General features: G+C 38.0%; 1 protein-coding gene across 11 annotated transcripts in view; it reads right to left on the reverse strand.

Annotated features, from left to right (window-relative positions):
• Nucleotides 1-17,476, reverse strand: part of PIKFYVE (phosphoinositide kinase, FYVE-type zinc finger containing) — a 77,856-nt gene that overhangs the window by 19,479 nt on the left and 40,901 nt on the right. For all 11 annotated transcript variants that reach the window (XM_073807328.1, XM_073807330.1, XM_073807333.1 and 8 more), the window contains 12 exons: nt 16,885-16,992; nt 13,362-13,502; nt 12,564-12,690; nt 11,168-12,327; nt 9,113-9,213; nt 7,851-7,922; nt 7,007-7,178; nt 4,814-4,992; nt 3,068-3,181; nt 2,570-2,678; nt 2,311-2,465; nt 1,325-1,415 (listed from right to left, as the gene is read on the reverse strand). In XM_073807328.1, coding sequence (XP_073663429.1) covers nt 1,325-1,415; nt 2,311-2,465; nt 2,570-2,678; nt 3,068-3,181; nt 4,814-4,992; nt 7,007-7,178; nt 7,851-7,922; nt 9,113-9,213; nt 11,168-12,327; nt 12,564-12,690; nt 13,362-13,502; nt 16,885-16,992 — 2,529 coding nt within the window. The remainder of the gene's footprint in view (nt 1-1,324; nt 1,416-2,310; nt 2,466-2,569; nt 2,679-3,067; nt 3,182-4,813; nt 4,993-7,006; nt 7,179-7,850; nt 7,923-9,112; nt 9,214-11,167; nt 12,328-12,563; nt 12,691-13,361; nt 13,503-16,884; nt 16,993-17,476) is intronic.

Below are 17,476 nucleotides of genomic sequence, written 5' to 3' on the forward strand. Positions count from 1 at the left end.
CTCCACCCCCTGGCATACACACACACAGTTATTCAACCAAACATTAATCCAGATACTGTTGTGAAGGGATTTTACCACGTATGTAAGGTCCCAAAATCAGTTAACCTTAAACTACAGAGATTAACCAGGTAGGCCTGACCTAATCACATGTGTCCTTTAAATCTGTGTCCAGAGGTCAGATACAGCAGAAGAATTCAGAGATTTGAAACATGAAAAGGATTCAATCCACTGCTGTTGGCTTTGAAGATGAACAGAGCCACATGCAAGGAATCAGGCAGCCTCTAGGAGTTGAGAATCGCCTCTAGTCAACTGCCAGCAACAAATGGGGGACCTCAGTCCTATAACCACTAGGAATTCAACTCTGCCAACAACCTAGATGAGCTTGGAAGAAGATCCTGAGCCTCAGGTAACAGCCCTGGCCAAAACCTTCATCTCAGTTCTGTGAGCAGAGAACCCAGCCACACTGTGCCAGAGTCCTGACACACTGTGAGATAATAAATTTATGTTTTAGGTCACTAAGTTTGGGGTAATGTGCTGTGCAGCAAGAGAAAACTAATACAGTTAGAAAAGGTTAATTAAATCAACATGTAGAACTAACCTGGTGCAGACCCCTTAAGAAAAGCTTCTCACTTAAACACAGAGATAAGAACACCCAAAACTCACAGTAAAGTAAATTAGGACTCTATTATACACTCAGCACATCCACACCTTCTCCTTTATAGCATTTACTGCCTCTGTGATACTATCCTCAGTGATGCCAGTAGATAGTAGCTTTTGATAAATGTTTCCAATAAATGAATTATAATGTATTTTATTTCAGGCTAAGATAAAAAAAATTAATCCAGGTCACATCACCAAGAAACCTCATAACTTCAAAACTAAAAACTCCTACTATTATTAATAAAGTATATATTAAGCTACCACTTCATTTTTTTTTGGCTGCATTGGGTCTTCATTGCTGCACGTGGGCTTTTCTAGTTGCAACGAGCGGGGGCTACTCTTCGTTGTGGTGCGCGGGCTTCTCACTGCAGTGGCTTCTCTTGTTGTGGAGCACGGGCTCTAGGTGCGTGGGCTTCAGTAGTTGTGGCTCGTGGGCTCTAGAGCACAGGCTCAGTAGTTGTGGCACACGGGCTTAGTTGCTCCGTGGCATGTGGGATCTTCCCGGACCAGGGATCGAACCCGTGTCCCTTGCGTTGGCAGGTGGATTCTTAACCAATGCACCACCAGGGAAGTCCCTAAACTACCACTTCTAAGTGTCATAAGAGAAATTAATTATATCTATACCAATATACATAGGCTCAAAGACAAAACTACATTTCATTACCTTGCTTTCTTCCCCTTGCCTCAGTCTTCCAGGACTTGGAGGAACTGAAGGCCGCTTTCTACCCTTTTCTTGCTGGAAAAGGTCCTGCAACCTATAGTTAATGAAAAAAAGGAAAAGAGAAAAGAAGAATATGGTTTTCCTTCTAATATCCTGAATAATGTTTACACATATTCTCCTTATAGCTTTGAAACCACAAGAATTAGATTTTCCTATTTCGAATGCAATAGATTTTAAAGCTGTACATAACTAAGACTAAATTTTTGTTTTCTTTCTAATCAGTTAATCACTTGTTACTGATATGACTATAGTAATAAAAGAATAGCAAGTTATAATGAGACAATACAACATAACGTAAAAAATACGGGTGTTAAAGACCAACAGACCTGGGCTCAAAGCCGAGCTCTGACAATTAACAGCTATATAACTTGGGCAAATCCCTTAGTCTCATACAGCCACAGTTTCCTCTGTAAAATGCAATCAGTATATATACATTGTAGGACTCAAAATCAAATAAAAGAGTGCATGTCCATCTACTGCCTTACTTAGTGCCTAGCGTGGTCCAAGTGCTCAATAAATGCTATAATAATCTAACTGAACTTTTCAATAAGCATTAAAGGGAAATATTTCCCCAAATAAATATTTAAATAAAGGTACAAGATACACAAAATAATAGAGTTGAAAGTAATGGCCTAAAACCCAATAATCACTCCATGACATACTAATACAGATAAATTAGGTTCATTAAGCACACACACTGTATTTGCAACAGCAACGAAGGCTATTCTCATCTTTGTTTTTTTTAACTTCACAACCTACACTTTAAAGGATGAAAGAGGTGAAGGGTGGTAGTGGCAATAAAAATAAAGCTCCTACAACTTGAGAGTAAAAGGAAACATCCAAATTAATAAGGACATTTACATCAAAAACATGATAGCAGAGCAAATTTTGCAATAATGTAAAAGAAACACCGGACTGCAAAGTCACACCTGTTATTCCAAGCCTGCAGCACTTCGCAGAGGCTTTGTTTCTTGGCGATGAGTGACTCAAAGACCGACTGCAGTTGCTGAGGGGTCTCCACAGAGGAAGACAGGAGCCGTGCTTGCATCTTCTCAGTCCAGCTCTTGAACTCGCTTTCTTCCATCTACGAGGAACAGAAACCACTCCAGCAATCTGAGACACACCCCAAAAGGAACCTCTAACAAGTTCACAGCTAACATTTGGGTTTCTGTCAGAAAAATGAATTACCTCTTTTTGTGCAAAGATATCTTCCATTTTCTCCTCTCTTGTTTTGCTAAATGTATCAGTTTTCAAAGATGCGAGTCTTTCATCCACAGCAAGATATACCTGTGAAACTCTAACAATATAAACATAAACAATATTAAACACTTTAGAAAAGTCAGAATCAAATTGTCTAATCTCACACAAGTAGAAAAAAGATGTACACACAAAACTTTAACTAGGTCTTATCTAATTAAGAATCACATACAATTTTGCAGAACAAAAAAGGACGTATATCAAAATTTTAATAGTTGTTATGCCTGAGAGCGTTTGACTTCTTTGTTAGTACTTTTATGAACCGTCTACACTTTTCCTTTTTTACATCAGGCATATATAACATACAATTAGAAAAACAGGTTATTTCTGTTTTCGAAGAAAGCTAAAGGAACAAACATGATATTTAAAATAGTTTAGATTTCAGGCAGTACTAAACAAAAACAGATGACCAAAGAAAATAAAACTTACTTTTGAAAGAAGTCCTTCAGATCCTGAAGAAGGGCCACTTTTAGTGGGACCTGACGTTTAATGAATATTTTGGGAAGTGGAACACACACTTCAAGAAGCCGAATGGGAGAATAACTGAGAGGAAAAAATACAAGTAATAGTAGAAAAGTGAAAAATATTTTAATATTTTGAGTAGAGATGCCAACTAAGTCCTATGAGGTGCAAGAGATCATAAGGTTTCTATGAAATGGTATTTTTAAAACAATCAAAAATACTGAAGGCAACTTTCAGCCATTACAAATACCCTCCCCAGTTTTAAAAAGATTTTGTTTTATTTTTCCCCTGCATTGTGATGTCATCTTTTATCCCCCGAGGCCATCCTCACGTGCTTTAAAAACAAATGACTGGGATATAAACCTCCATGAATGAGCAGAGGGACTCCTTCCTACAATTAGCTTAGACACACAGGTATTCACTACCTTCTCAGTTCCCAAGGATTCTTTGTGAGTTTCCTTTCCACCTGAAGTTCACGATGTCTAGTAAATGCTATATCTCACCTAGGCCCTAGGTTCATGGTTAACAGCTCTTGCTTAAAAAAGGAAATAGGGTTCAATTACAAGTATTTCCTATTTGTGTATCTATTTGTGCCTATTATGTGTCAGATGTTGTTTTCGGTGCTGAGATACAGCATGGAGTAAGGGCCAAAATTCTTGCTCTCGTGATTCAGGAATAATAAGGCTTGGGCGATAAACAAAAACAAATACTTAAAACATATCTTACGCCAGATAGTAGGTGCTACAGGGCGAAATAAAGCAGGAAAGGGAAGCAAGGAGTGCCAGGAGTGAGAGGGAGTCAGGGCAGGTGAAATCTGAACAAAGACCTGCAGGAAATAAGGAAAAGTAGGCAGATATCTGGGAGCAGGCAGCTCAGAGACAGAAGAGCAAGTGCAGGGCTCCCAGGTAGGAGCCTACCTGACATAGCTGAGGTCCAGCCAGGAGGCCAGTGAGGCTAAAGTATGGTGAGCGAGGGGGGCTGTAGTAGGGGGTGAGAAGCCAGAGCATGTAGGGGCTCACAGGCTCGTAAATGGACTCTGGCCTTCACTCAGGGTGAAACAGACACCCACTGGAGGCTCTAGAGCACATGAGTGGCCTGAGTTGATTTTCATATAACAGGACCACTCTGACTGCTGTGTTGAGAACAGGCTGCAGCGGGTAAGGCCAAAAGGAAACTGATTGAGGTTAGTGCAATAATCTAGTAAAAGACAACAGAGGTTCAGTCCAGAGTGGTAGTGGTGGAGGTGGTGACACATGTTCTGGGTATATTCTGAAGGCACAGCCCAAAGGCTTTCTCAAATCATTTAAGAACAAGTATAAACACCCATTCTTTGAACTAGTGATTTTAGCTCTATCCGGAATATCCGATTACCCTTATGGCTAAGTAATGTCTTAGCAAAAATTCTGATAAGCTCTCAGATGCAAAAACAATGGTTAAGAGTAACAACTGCAGTAGCAAGAATCATGGATCATGACTTGCTAGCTCTATCTGTCAGCTATAAGCTAAGTTAGGGTGATAATAATACATATTTCTTAAAGGATTAAATAAAATAATAACACTGAAAGCTCTTCACAGAGTATGGCCCTCTGCCTTTGCAAGAGTGGGAATGGGGAACAACACACACCAAAAATTAATTCAATCTAGTAATACTGGAAATGTTATAAAGCCTTCCAGGGAGTATGTGATTGTGACAAGGTCGCTCAGACTTCTTACCTGAAAGATGCCACCATCTGGTTATAGGAGAAATACTGGTGATAATCATGGTGGATGGAGTGACCACACGGCTCAGCATTGGCTCTACGGGTGTACTGGTGCCCATAAAACCTAAGTTCAAGGTATTTTGCAAATGACATGGACCAGGACTCATTGGAAAGAGCAACAACTGGTGTTACCTGAAATTCAGCATAAATTGTTATCTAATCACATATTGAGAATCTCTTTTTTAAAAAACAATGTATTTTCTTCTCTAGTACAAATCTAGTATATTCTGACTACAGAAAACTAGAAGAAGAAAAAAATGCTTCAAGGTGGGTGGAGTTAGGGATGGCTGGGGAAAACTCTCTTGCCAGTAATCCCACTACCACCATCAATATGCTAGTATGTTTGCTTTCTTTCTATACATGAATACATATATGCTTAGCTGGGATGTTTATAAATAAAAACTGTTCCCTATAATTAGCTTCATAACCTTTTTTTATTAGCAATATATCATATTTTCCCACATAGAATATTCTTATACAATTTGATTTTTAATGGCTGCAGAGTATCCCATAATATGGAATTACTTAACCAATCCCTATTGATGTGCATTTAAGACATTACAAGTTTTTCACTATTTTGATGAACTTCCCTATTGTGTGTGTATGTACGTATGTATATATATACATATATATATGTATATATATATACACTTATAAATATGAATAATTATTATTTCCTTGGAATAAATTAACGAAAATGGAAATCGGTAGGTCAAAGGGCATGGACATTTATATGGTCTTTGGTACTTTCTGCTACATTGTGTAAACCAGTACACCTGTTTTGGGAGACAATCTCCAACAGTATCTGAGAATATCAATTTCCCTACTTTCTTACCAATCTCAGGAATTATAAATCTTTGAAATGTACCTTCTTTAAAAACTAACTAAATAAAAACACATTCCATTTATTTTATTTATTTATACTTCTTTGATTATTACTAATGAGTAAAATGTATTTGCACATGTCTACTGGCCATTTGTATTAAATTGCTTTGTCACACCCCTTGCCCATTTTTCTATTATCATGGCTTACAGAAATTTAATAGTAAGTATACTAATATTTGGTCATATATAACTTTTTTGGACACCTAAAAGTTTTCATTTCTGTGTAACAAAAACTGTTTACCTTTTCCTTTCTAACATAACCCCAAAGGCAGAAGTTTTTGTTTTAAAATAAAGTGCATACACCAAACATGCAAGATATAAGGATCGAATTAAGTTATTCATTTAGTTCACTGGTCAATCTACAGAAGTTCACATCTTCTACAACAAAATATTGCCAGCTGTCTAACAGCAAACTAAAGGCCTAGAAGAACAAGTCTAAAAAGACCAATCATTGCAAGAAATGATCTCATGGCTCTTTGTTCCTACCGAAGAAGGCACTACCTTTGACTTTGCCCTCCTCAACCTCTGATACTGAAATGGGTTGCACTATTATTTTATCTATAATTCCCATATGTGCCTCCAAACATACACTCCAAAATAAGCCAATTAAGATAACAATGAAGTTAAATTTGGCATATGCTCACTGTTAACAATTTGAGTAAAAAGTATATATTAAAAACATAATATTGGCACCAAATATTCTCTGCAGAGTTAGAAAAACACACAGAAGAAGTAAAACACATGGTTATTTCCTCAAGAATGTATATGAAAACCAGCAGAGATCAATTAAACATGGTCTCACATCTGTATGTCTTAAGATAGAAATGTTGACATAGACTTAAACTTACACAAGCATTCTAGCATACTGTAATCACTGTAAGTCTGTCTCCCCCGCTAGAGGACAGGAGCCTGACCTTGTTCTTCCTTCTTTCCTAGGGCCTAGCACAGTACCTGGCACCTAGGTGGTGCTCAATAAGCATTTACTGAATGAATAAACAAACATAATGGAGAACTGTCAAGATCTATTTTACTGGGCATGGTACCCTATGTTTTATATAATGACTGATAAATCCTAAAATGGAATCTTTAGGAAACAAACATTAAAGGGAACATACAGCACTAGAAGGTAAAATAAATAAGAGCCCAAAGACAAATACTAAATCCAAAAAAACAGAGGCCACCCTCCCCCCCAAAAAAGAACTATATAAATACAGAAATAAAAGATACTATGTGATATATTATAGCAACAGGGTACACTTACCTGTTTGCAGATTCTGCACCAGGAATAGGTGAGAATTGTATGCTGATATCCAGGTACTGGAGAATCCAACTCCTTCAGGATTATCTGCACACAGCCTTGGCCATGGACAAAGCGTCGAATGTGATGCACCATGGGGGTATCACAGAACATGCTAGGACACTGATAGGAAGGCCTTTGACAAAAAGAAAGTCCTCACATTAACCACGAAACCGAGGAGCAGTGTATAGTGAATCCTGGCTAATCAGGACCACTGTAGAGAAAGTGCAGCATCCTGTCAAGAGTAAGGACGACTGGTGGATGATCTGCTCGGGGTACCACTCACCCTGCTCAGAGCCTGCAGCTGAACATCCTGCCTTCAACCACATCACAGTGATAGGTTCCACTTGTTAAGCACCTTCTATTTGCCAAGTATTTCTAAAACATCATCTCATTTTACCTATTAAAACTCCTGACATTTGTGGAGTTTGTTAATACCTATAAAGGGGGCTGGTAAAGATTAAACTACTTGTTCTTTGTCATATTAAGTGGCAGGTGATAGCTCTAAGACTTAAACTGAGGTCCTTAGCTTCTCTTGCCTCCCAGTTGAATCACTGTAAAAACGGACATCCGAAAAAAAAGTCTGTGGGATTGCAGGGCAATTAGATGGGCAAAGATCTGAGGAATGAACTGGAGAAGACATGCTGGGTTGAAATATGAAAGGATTACTTCTCTGTATAGTAAACCCTGGCATGTGGCATGAAGAGGAAGGTCACACAACAGTGCTCCAACTCATGTTTATACTTAGGTTGAAATTCTGGGCATCAAAAAAGCATAAATGGAACATAAGGAGAAAATTGGTTCTTACCGGAAACAGTATCTCTCTAAAAATATTCCTAATGTAAGATCATTTTTTCCATAAAATTCCATTGTTACAATCCTAAAAGAAAAGATTTCTTAGAAACATATCATATGAATTACCACCCAGCAAAAGATATTTCATGAGACTCCAAACTGATACCTGTTAGATCTGCTTATAATACAGTATTAAAACAGGTACTATGCTTTTGTTGTTACAGAACAGGTTTTACCTCATCTGATAAAACAGGTTTGTACTAGCCACACTATAGCAACATATCCATTCCCAGTCCATTAGTATCCTATGAAACTATTTAATCAGGATGCACTAACTGTAATATTAAATGAGTAAAACTGATTTGAGTTAGGAAGAAGTAGAAGTTTCCTTTACAAAGCCGTAAGCCCGGTCAGTATAAAATGGGACTCCTGTCTCTGCTCTCTAGTCCACACCATTACTGAGCACAAAGAGCAGCAGCTCACATTCCTCCAGGAAAGCCAATTCTTAACTTTATACCCAACTTATAAATGCCCACAAATAAGAGAGTTCAGCTATACATACCCTGTCGAAACCCACATCTTATATCAAGCCTTGATCTAAACTCCCAGAGAAAATCCCCATGGGCTCACCCAGCCCCAAGTCAGACTGCTAGAGCTCTACTGATGCTGGAAGAATCCCTGATCTCACTGGTAGAAATAAGTGTTTCTGGTGTCCAAAATTAAAATACGGAACACATTTTGTCATGGAAAGTACTCCAAAAACAAGCAGTTATGTTCTTTAGTACTTTTAAAACTAAACTATGTAATAACTAGGCTTTTGTGACTATCACTGGAAATAAATTATAACATTATAAAATGTGTTTCTATCAATCTACTTCGAATTAAGTTTTAGAATAAAACTTAAGACAAAAGACTGACCGCTTTTATGAAAGCGATGCCTAAAGAAAACCTGCCTGATTTGTACATGTTATCAAAATGCTTAAATCTAGCTTTTATGTATCAACTTTCTCACTTTTATAACTACAAATTTCTCTTCCATCCCTCACATCCGTTTTCACTCTCACTAAAGGTACTTTCATTTACTTCTACCCATGAACAAATACAAATTTCATACGTAATTCACAAGTTCAAAAGTTCCATCAATTCACATATGACCAGCAGCATGCCATGCACCTAAAAACAGAGCCTAATGGCTGAATTGTTTTCAGACTTGCTGGAATTCTATCCTCAAGTACAATAGTGGGAGGGTGCGGGGGGGTGGGCAAGGAATCCTACCACGGACTGACACAGGCACTGGGAGCGTTGCTGGACTGGGCAGAAGAGCTGCTGAAGAGCACGCACAGTCTCTGGTGGTTGGCAGGGTTCAGACAGTCCACCTGGAAGAGAAGGAACATCCAGATGAGCACCGCAAGTCATAACGCACTCCAACCCCAGGCCTGGCTCCAACATCCAACACACTCCACTCGATCTGTAAAGCCTCCGTCATCACTACAGGGGTTTCAGTGAAGATTCAAAACTACAAGACACTAAATATAAGGAAGAAGAGCAGTTAGTTTTTGAGGTAAAACAATCCAAAAAGTTTAAGTGAAACGTAAAAATACCAATAGATGTCTAAATAGTTTGTTTTCTTAAATACTCTTATTTTTACAAAACTACATTAAATTATCTTGGAAGTAAATAGTTAATTAAATATGAAATAGTCTGAATTGATAGCTGGATATAACATCAACCTGTGATACACAGAAATCTAAATCCTGAGGTATTTATTTATTTGTACTTTATACCTGTTTTTGATCATAACAAAGGTAACACCTGTCTCTGCTGAAATTCAAACAGTACAGAGGTATATGAAGAAGTTCATGAAGTACTTAAAGCCTCTCCTCCTTTGATGCTGCCCTACCTCCCAAATTGACAAATTTGACTGTATGTTTAAAAACCATGTACTTTCGCTAGCTCATACACATAAACACACAAAAACACTCACTTAAGTATACACAGGTGATTTTGGTTTTTTACAAAAATGGTTTGATGCTACATATATTAAAACACAATTTGCTTTTTCTTTTTTTTTTTTTTTTTGTGGTGCGCGGGCCTCTCACTGTTGTGGCCTCTCCTGTAAGGAGCACAGGCTCCGGATGCGCAGGCCCAGTGGCCATGGCATGCGGGATCCTCCCGGACCGGTGCACGAACCCGTGTCCCCTGCATCGGCAGGCAGACTCCCAACCACTGCGCCACCAGGAAAGCCCCAATTTGCTTTTTAACACTAGAAAATATATCATGGGTTCTCTCTGGGTCATTAAACGAGATCCAACTCATCCTTTTAACAGCAAACAATTAGAAATAATGCTTCAGTAAACACCCTTGTACATATATTATAATAAAATGTAAGCATCCTTATACCAAACGCTTACTTATCTGCAGAAATAAGTTATAAAAGATGGGAATCCTAAATCAAAAATATATATGTACTCATGTAAATTTAAAAGACCACCCTATCACTTTTAATAAGTTTACATAAATGTATATAAACATAAATTTATTTAGTTTATTATAAGTATTTTTCCATACCTCATTAGCCATGTCTCTTATCACATTCTTTTTTGCCAATTTCATGTATTAAAAACGGTGTACCATTATTAATCATTCCCAGACTTGTGAAAGCAAACATCTTTTTGTTTTATTAAAAAACTGTATTTCCTCATCTAGAGATAAATTTGTTCATTAGTTTTATTACCACCATTATCAATAATGTATCCATGAATAAAGCTTCCTTATTTTTTTAAAACACATCCGTTTCCTACAATAAACTTCCAACCCTTACTGTCCTGCTCACTGCCATTAAAAGGATCAAGGACACATCACACTAAACCCGAGTCATCATGCCAGAAATTTTAAGCAGCTCCACACCGCCGCCCTACCTCAGAGCTCCTCCTGAGTTTACTGTGAACTTAGCCTGAAACCCTCAAAATCCAGTTTCATTACATTACACTCCTATTTCATACATTTTAAAGCAACACATAAGCTGAAAGACCTAGACAAAAAAAGCATAGAGGAAATATTTAATAAATCTGCATGCAATTTGTCATATTTGATTATTTTTACCCTGCCATAGCAGAGATTTTCAACACATTTTTTTTAAAGACATGTATGTTACGTAGATTTATTTATTTATTTGGCCGCACCTCAAGGCATGTGAGATCTTAAGTTACCCGACCAGGGATAGAACCTGCGCCCCCTGCAGTGGGAGCGCGAAGTCTTAACCACTGGACGGCCAGGAAAGTCCCCAACACATTTTAAATTTACACAAGCATACAAAGTGGACTTGCTCACCTTTGTTGACCACACTGCATCACTTGTAATCAACCCTTTCTCTTCGTCACCTTCACTTTTGCTTCCGGATTTGCCACTTGAAGTACCTGATGCATCCTTAGAATAAGCGAAAGGGTCTGAATTTTTTTGCTGAATTCTTCCTCCTCTGGCCCGATAATCGGCCAGCATTCTCCCCAGGCTCTGGCTATCACCCAGGTGCTCGGCAATTCTGGTGCTCACTAGCTCGTGTGAGGGCAGGACTTGAATAGACTTGGCCTGAACACTTCCATTCATGCCCTGAAGGCCAGAGAGATCCCTGAGCATCTGTTTCTTCCGCCTGCTCTCCATTTCTTTGAACTCTTTATTGAGGAGAGGAGACCAGTAAACCTGCTCCGCAAAATAATCTCGGGTAGAGCATCTCATCCCCTTTTCAGTTAAAAGGAAGGGCTCCCTGAATGTGATTACTGGGGAGATACAGAGGATCACATCTTTCAATTCCTGTTTAAAGGTCAAAGAATAAGTCTTTCGTTTATCTTCAGAGGAGGTAACTTCCTCAGTAATATACAGGCCAGTGTCATCCTGTAGAGGGTCTCTAAAGGCTCTCATCTGGCTTTTGGGATCCTGTAGCTCCTCTGCTTGCTGCAAAGCCTCTGGCTGCTCACTGCCTATGGCATCCTGTTGGTCATCTATATGGAGCGGCAGCAATGATTCCGGTACCGATGGAAAGAGAGCACAGGGGGCACCTGCTGGGCAAGCTGCTGTGGCATGCTCTTGATGCTTCGAAGAGGCAACATCCTGTGGCACACTTTTAGTTTCCTGATCACCCTTCTCAAACAGAATCCTTGATTCTAGCAAACTGCTATCATCAGAGGGCAGAAAGTCCGGAGGGAAGTCAGGCTCCCGGGGGAGGGGACTTCCGCTGAATGGCTCTTGTGCAGCCCCTTCATCCTCCTGTCCCTCAATCAGAGAATGGAAGGAGGGGTTTGGTGTTAATGTAGGAGGCATAGCAAATTCATCCATGAGGAAGGAGATTTCTAGTTGAGAATGATAAGCTACACAGATCATAAATATTAGGATCTCCTTAACTCGAGCCAGCTCGTAATCAGAGCCTCCTCTAAGCTTGATTGTACAGCCCAAGTGCTGTGGACAGCCTTCAAAAAACATCAGTGTTTTGGTTTGTTCTACAAATAAACAAACACAAGGTTAAGAAGGCTTAGGTGGCAATCCAGAAGTCCAGACAGAATTCACCATCTTAACATCTACCAGAGAAAAACCCTTAAGTAAAACAACAGTTGCCTGTCCTCATTTAACCACTGCTAATAGCTATTTCCTACTAAGTCACCCTTGTAGTACTGATGAATTTACTCATGTCCTCAGGTCCCCAATTCCAGGTAAATCTATACTAGAGATCACTCACCATTAGGCAACTGAAACATCTGCATGTAAAATTTGTGACAGGTGCCCAGGTGAGGTTTTGTAAGCAGCTGGTCCATCGACATCACCAAATCACCTTGGGTCATCCGACTGATTCGTTCTAAAACTTGCTAGAACACAGAACAACATTATATTACAAAATTTGACAGAGAAGAATAAAATTCTTAGAAAATTTAATATGAAAAAATAATAGGAACATATGAAAATGCCCTCACAATGAATTTCCTTGATTTTAATAATTAAATGACTTTTACTGACTCTAGATTAGTCTACACTTAGAAATCAATATAAGCCTACTAAAATAAACCATACTCATATTAATGACATTATCAAAACACATTTAAGCATCATGCACTGGCAAAAGGTACTGATTCAGGAGCGGAGGGTGGGAAGCTTCCAGGAGGGTGGGAAACCTCCAGAACTGACCTCTATTCTGAAGAGGGTAACTTTTCAAGGGAGAGAACATTTTCTACTACAAAATGAAGTCTCCACAAATACTACTTATTAACTAATGTCTATTACACCTTTGGTCTTGTAGAACCTATGATGAGCATTATATAACTCGTATGAGTGCTATATGAATCGTACTTTCTTCCAGCCTGAGTTCCTCCAGTCTTATAAATAATGAAATCACTGCCATGCCTGTCCTACTTTCAATATATATGGCACAGCAAAGAAATAAATAATTAAAGATCCCTGCATATCTACCACACATGCATATATATTTACAAGCCGTGATTATTTTTAAATGATATAAAAATAGAAAAATAAGAACACTCACTGATTTTACATTAATGACCAAAGTAATGCCATGTTCCAGTAACATATCCTGGGCAATTCGAGATACCGTTTTCTCAACTAAAACCAATGTGGGCCGAACATCAACTATTCGCTGAACGTAGTTCTTCAAGAATTCCCTTTCCTAAGTAAGATAAATCAAAAATATTATGTGTGGTACAATTCAAGATCTAGACATGTAAAAATATCAGGATAGTTTGACTATTAATATCAAACTCAGCCTAAGTTTTCTTTGCCCACAAACCACTACTAATAAATATTTCCTACTAAGTAAACACTGCAGTACTGATGTGTTAACTCATTTCTCAGGTCGCCAATCTCAGGTGAAACTATGCTAAAGATCACTTACCATTGCTATAAGCAAATTAACTCAAACACAACCAAGAATATTTTTCATCACTCTAATCTGCCGATTATGCTGAAAGGAGTTTCAGGAGAAATTTCATTCTCCAACTCACTACCTTTACTTTGAAGGATTTTGAATTCTTAATAACCTATGACATAAAAGCCAAGAATCCAATTAGCTAGCTCTCAAAGGTTATAAATAAATAAAAACCCTAACCCTAAATGAAGGCAATTTCTAAACATTTTTAATATAGTTATGAATTCCCCCTTTTACATTCTGAAACTAACCAGAATATCTCTTCTTTTGGGTATCTGAATAAATAACTCTCTAACAGATGCTATTTCAGCTACTTCCTAATTTCAATCTCCGAACAGATAATATTCTATCTAGAACAGCTATAGTTAAAAATTAAATCATTTTTAATACAATTTCATGACAAAGGCTTACTTTCAAAGCAAATGAATATTGTAAATAACAACCAGAGTTAAAACAATATAATTCATTAATTGTTTCATAAAATTTCTGGGCTCAGAGAGGTGACAATGGAATGCGGGAGCACGTCTGTCACTTCTGCTCCCTATGCCCAGTGCTTTCTGAGTAAGACCGTATTCATGGTCAGTGCCACCAGCAATGGACGAGCCTATCCCCTGCAATGAACCTGCCCTGTTAGATGGAGTATATTTCTTCTCACCCTTCTCTGTTTTACTGATAGAAATTGTACATTTTCAAATTCTCCCATTATTAACAAAATGGAATTTTTTTCCTTGAAACGTGTTAATTTCCTTCTCTGCTTAATAAATTGTTATTTAATGACATTTTAAATGATTTTATTTGTGCAGCTCTAATAAAGAATAACTAAAATAGGGCTTCCCTGGTGGCGCAGTGGTTGAGAGTCCGCCTGCCGATGCAGGGGACACGGTTTCGTGCCCCTGTCCGGGAAGATCCCACATGCCACGGAGCGGCTGAGCCCGTAAGCCACGGCCGCTGAGCCTGCGCGTCCAGAGCCTGTGCTCCGCAACAGGAGAAGCCACAACAGTGAGAGGCCCAAGTACCGCAAAAAAAAAAAAAAAAAAAAAGAATAACTAAAATAAGTTGATTTTTTTTTAAGTTTCTGGCCTCTGATATAGGGATAGCAAATACATTTCCTCTCAGTTCCAGCTCCAGTCAACTATTATGATTATACATGAAGCACCATGCTAAAAAGGGGTCCTGAGAGAGGCTCAGCAAGGAAAGAGTATCAGAAGGTAGGCCAGGAACACAATGGAGCAGTGGCAGACCAACAGATCTTGAGGGCTGACCTTGCGAAGACAGTATGGCACCACAGGCTAATGATCTCTTTGCCCACTGTTTCTCATCCTCCTTTTTTATTTACCTTTCAGCTTGTTCTTTGATTGGTTATTCCACAATGAGTGGACCAAAAAAAAAAGGATTAAAAAAAAAAAGTCATATCAATTGATACTTTCTATCAATTCAAACTAAAAACTTTAATAGGTCACTTAAAGATATAATAAACTATGTTTTATAGCACTGATGAACCAGATGTTTTACATTATATGAATTAAATTTAATGTTTACTAATATACATTGCCCAGAGCATACTTCTCTAACATAAAGTTTTTAGTCTGTTAACCTGGTTGTAAGGATGGAGTTAAAATAAAGCAGATAAACTTAAGTATAACTTTTTTGTAACTAAGTATCTATGGATTCTGATTACTAGTTCATCAACTCCAAGACATGAAATTGTACACATTTTAACATCTCTGCAATTAGGATGCATCTTGCAATCCATGTGGTTGTGATCTAAACCTAGAAAAGTCTTTCACTGACACCTTCAGTGAGATCCAGAAAAGTCCCAGCATCACAGTACCTTAGATTCCACGAACGATAATTGTGTTTCCCCTTTTTCCTTATTTTAGTTGTCACTGAAAAGTCATAGTAAATAAGAGCTAGAAGGAATGGTATAAATCTAGCTGAAACCCCTCACTTTTACTGATACATAGCTGAATTCCAAAAGGAAAACAGTCCTAGTTAACAGAGTTCCTTAAGCAATAGAGCAGAGTTTCATGACCCGTGGTGCCTTTCACCACAATTAAGTTTTTTCTGTTGCTGTCTATGAATTCAGAACAAAAGTGATTGCTCTTACCACTCTTGAGAAAATGTACCTATCACCTATGAATTTTCAAGCAATGCTTTTCCTAAATGTTTCTGGAACTGAATGTGTTTCTGCTATAATAGGAATACACATTCCTGAAAACTTCGCATTTTGAACAACTACAAATTAATTAATAGCATTTATGGGAGAAAAGAGGTTGGGGCAGACAACTTAAAACCTATGTAACTTCATATTCAGAGCACTAACAAGAATAAAAATTGGTACCTTGACAGAGAACTTGGGACAGCCCAGACAGGCAGCTCAGTGTAGCTGGAGGTGGCCTCAAGGGAAATTTAAAATGTACAAAAGCAAGTGCAACAGTACAATTGGAAATGGAACTCTGAACAGTGAACGCCTAAGAGCCATCCAGGACCAGGGGTTGCATCTCTCTAGGGAGAGAACTCTTCGAAGAGGAGCTCACTTCTAATTTCTTAAAATAGAACTAAAAGGGTTCCTGCCTTTATAGGAGCTGAGCTGAGGCTGATTTTCTTTCCAGCTGAGGGTTATAATCCTACCACAGTTATTCTGGGCCTCCTCACTTAAGCAAAACCAGACAGAAACTGACACAACTTCCATAGGATGTTATTGTCTTTTACCAACTGTGTGTAAGCTACTCAGTGTTCTAGAAACACGTGTTTTAGTAGAACAGACCGTATTAAAAAATCAGGTATTATCATTGTGAACCTGATAAAGTTAGAGAAATCCTTAAAGTAAATCCATGACCCAGATGGGAAGGAAAAACAGGATTTGGATTGTCACATTTTCTTCATATATTCCCAAAAAGTCATGTGTTGCCTTTAACACTTTGAAACTAAAACTAGTGACAGAGGTTTTGGTAAGCTTCTAAAGTGTGATACATAAAAGCACCTTTTATAATAAATTTTTTAAATGAAACAACAGCAATTAAGTTTGTCTGTCAAATTTAAGCAGCTGGAATGCGTTATAAGAGCTGGCAAGCATCATAGTACACAAACATCCCTCCAGATTACTGTTTCAGTAAGTTCTTACCTGAAGCACAATAGGATCGATGCAAGTAAATTTAGTTTCTTCTCTGTAGAGATACTCAATGGAACACTTCAACAGAAGAATTTTGGGGTTTTTAATAGAAGAATTCATCTAAAAAATAAATGAACAGTTTGTTAAAACTCTGAAGTTTGCACCTTATAGTCCTCCTTTAAGCACAACTTTAAATTCACACTGTTCATAATTCCTCTTAAATAGATGATCTCATTACATTCATATTAAAATACTCTCATTTAGTTCTTCTGTGGTATTCTCTTACTTTTTTTCAAAGCAAATTAGTAGTTTAGGGCTATGCAAAATTCTTCAAAAATTGGCTTCTTTTCTACTAATGCTATTTTACCTAATCTTCTATACTCTTAACTATTTTTTTTTTTAATTTCTAATGTTGCAAGAAAAGCTATCCAGCCCTGGGTAGGGCAGAGAGGGGCTTAAAGACAGTCTACTCCACAAACTCCCACAAATCAGCAACTCTGAAGGCAGAATTTAACTTTTCTGAAATTCAAGAAGGGTAGATGAGGGAGAAAAGATTTAAAACACCTGCTGAATATATTTTTAATGGAATAAATTTCCAAACAGT

The sequence above is a fragment of the Tursiops truncatus genome, chromosome 7 (genome assembly GCF_011762595.2).
Source record: "Tursiops truncatus isolate mTurTru1 chromosome 7, mTurTru1.mat.Y, whole genome shotgun sequence".
In the NCBI taxonomy this organism is placed as follows: Eukaryota; Metazoa; Chordata; class Mammalia; order Artiodactyla; family Delphinidae; genus Tursiops; species Tursiops truncatus.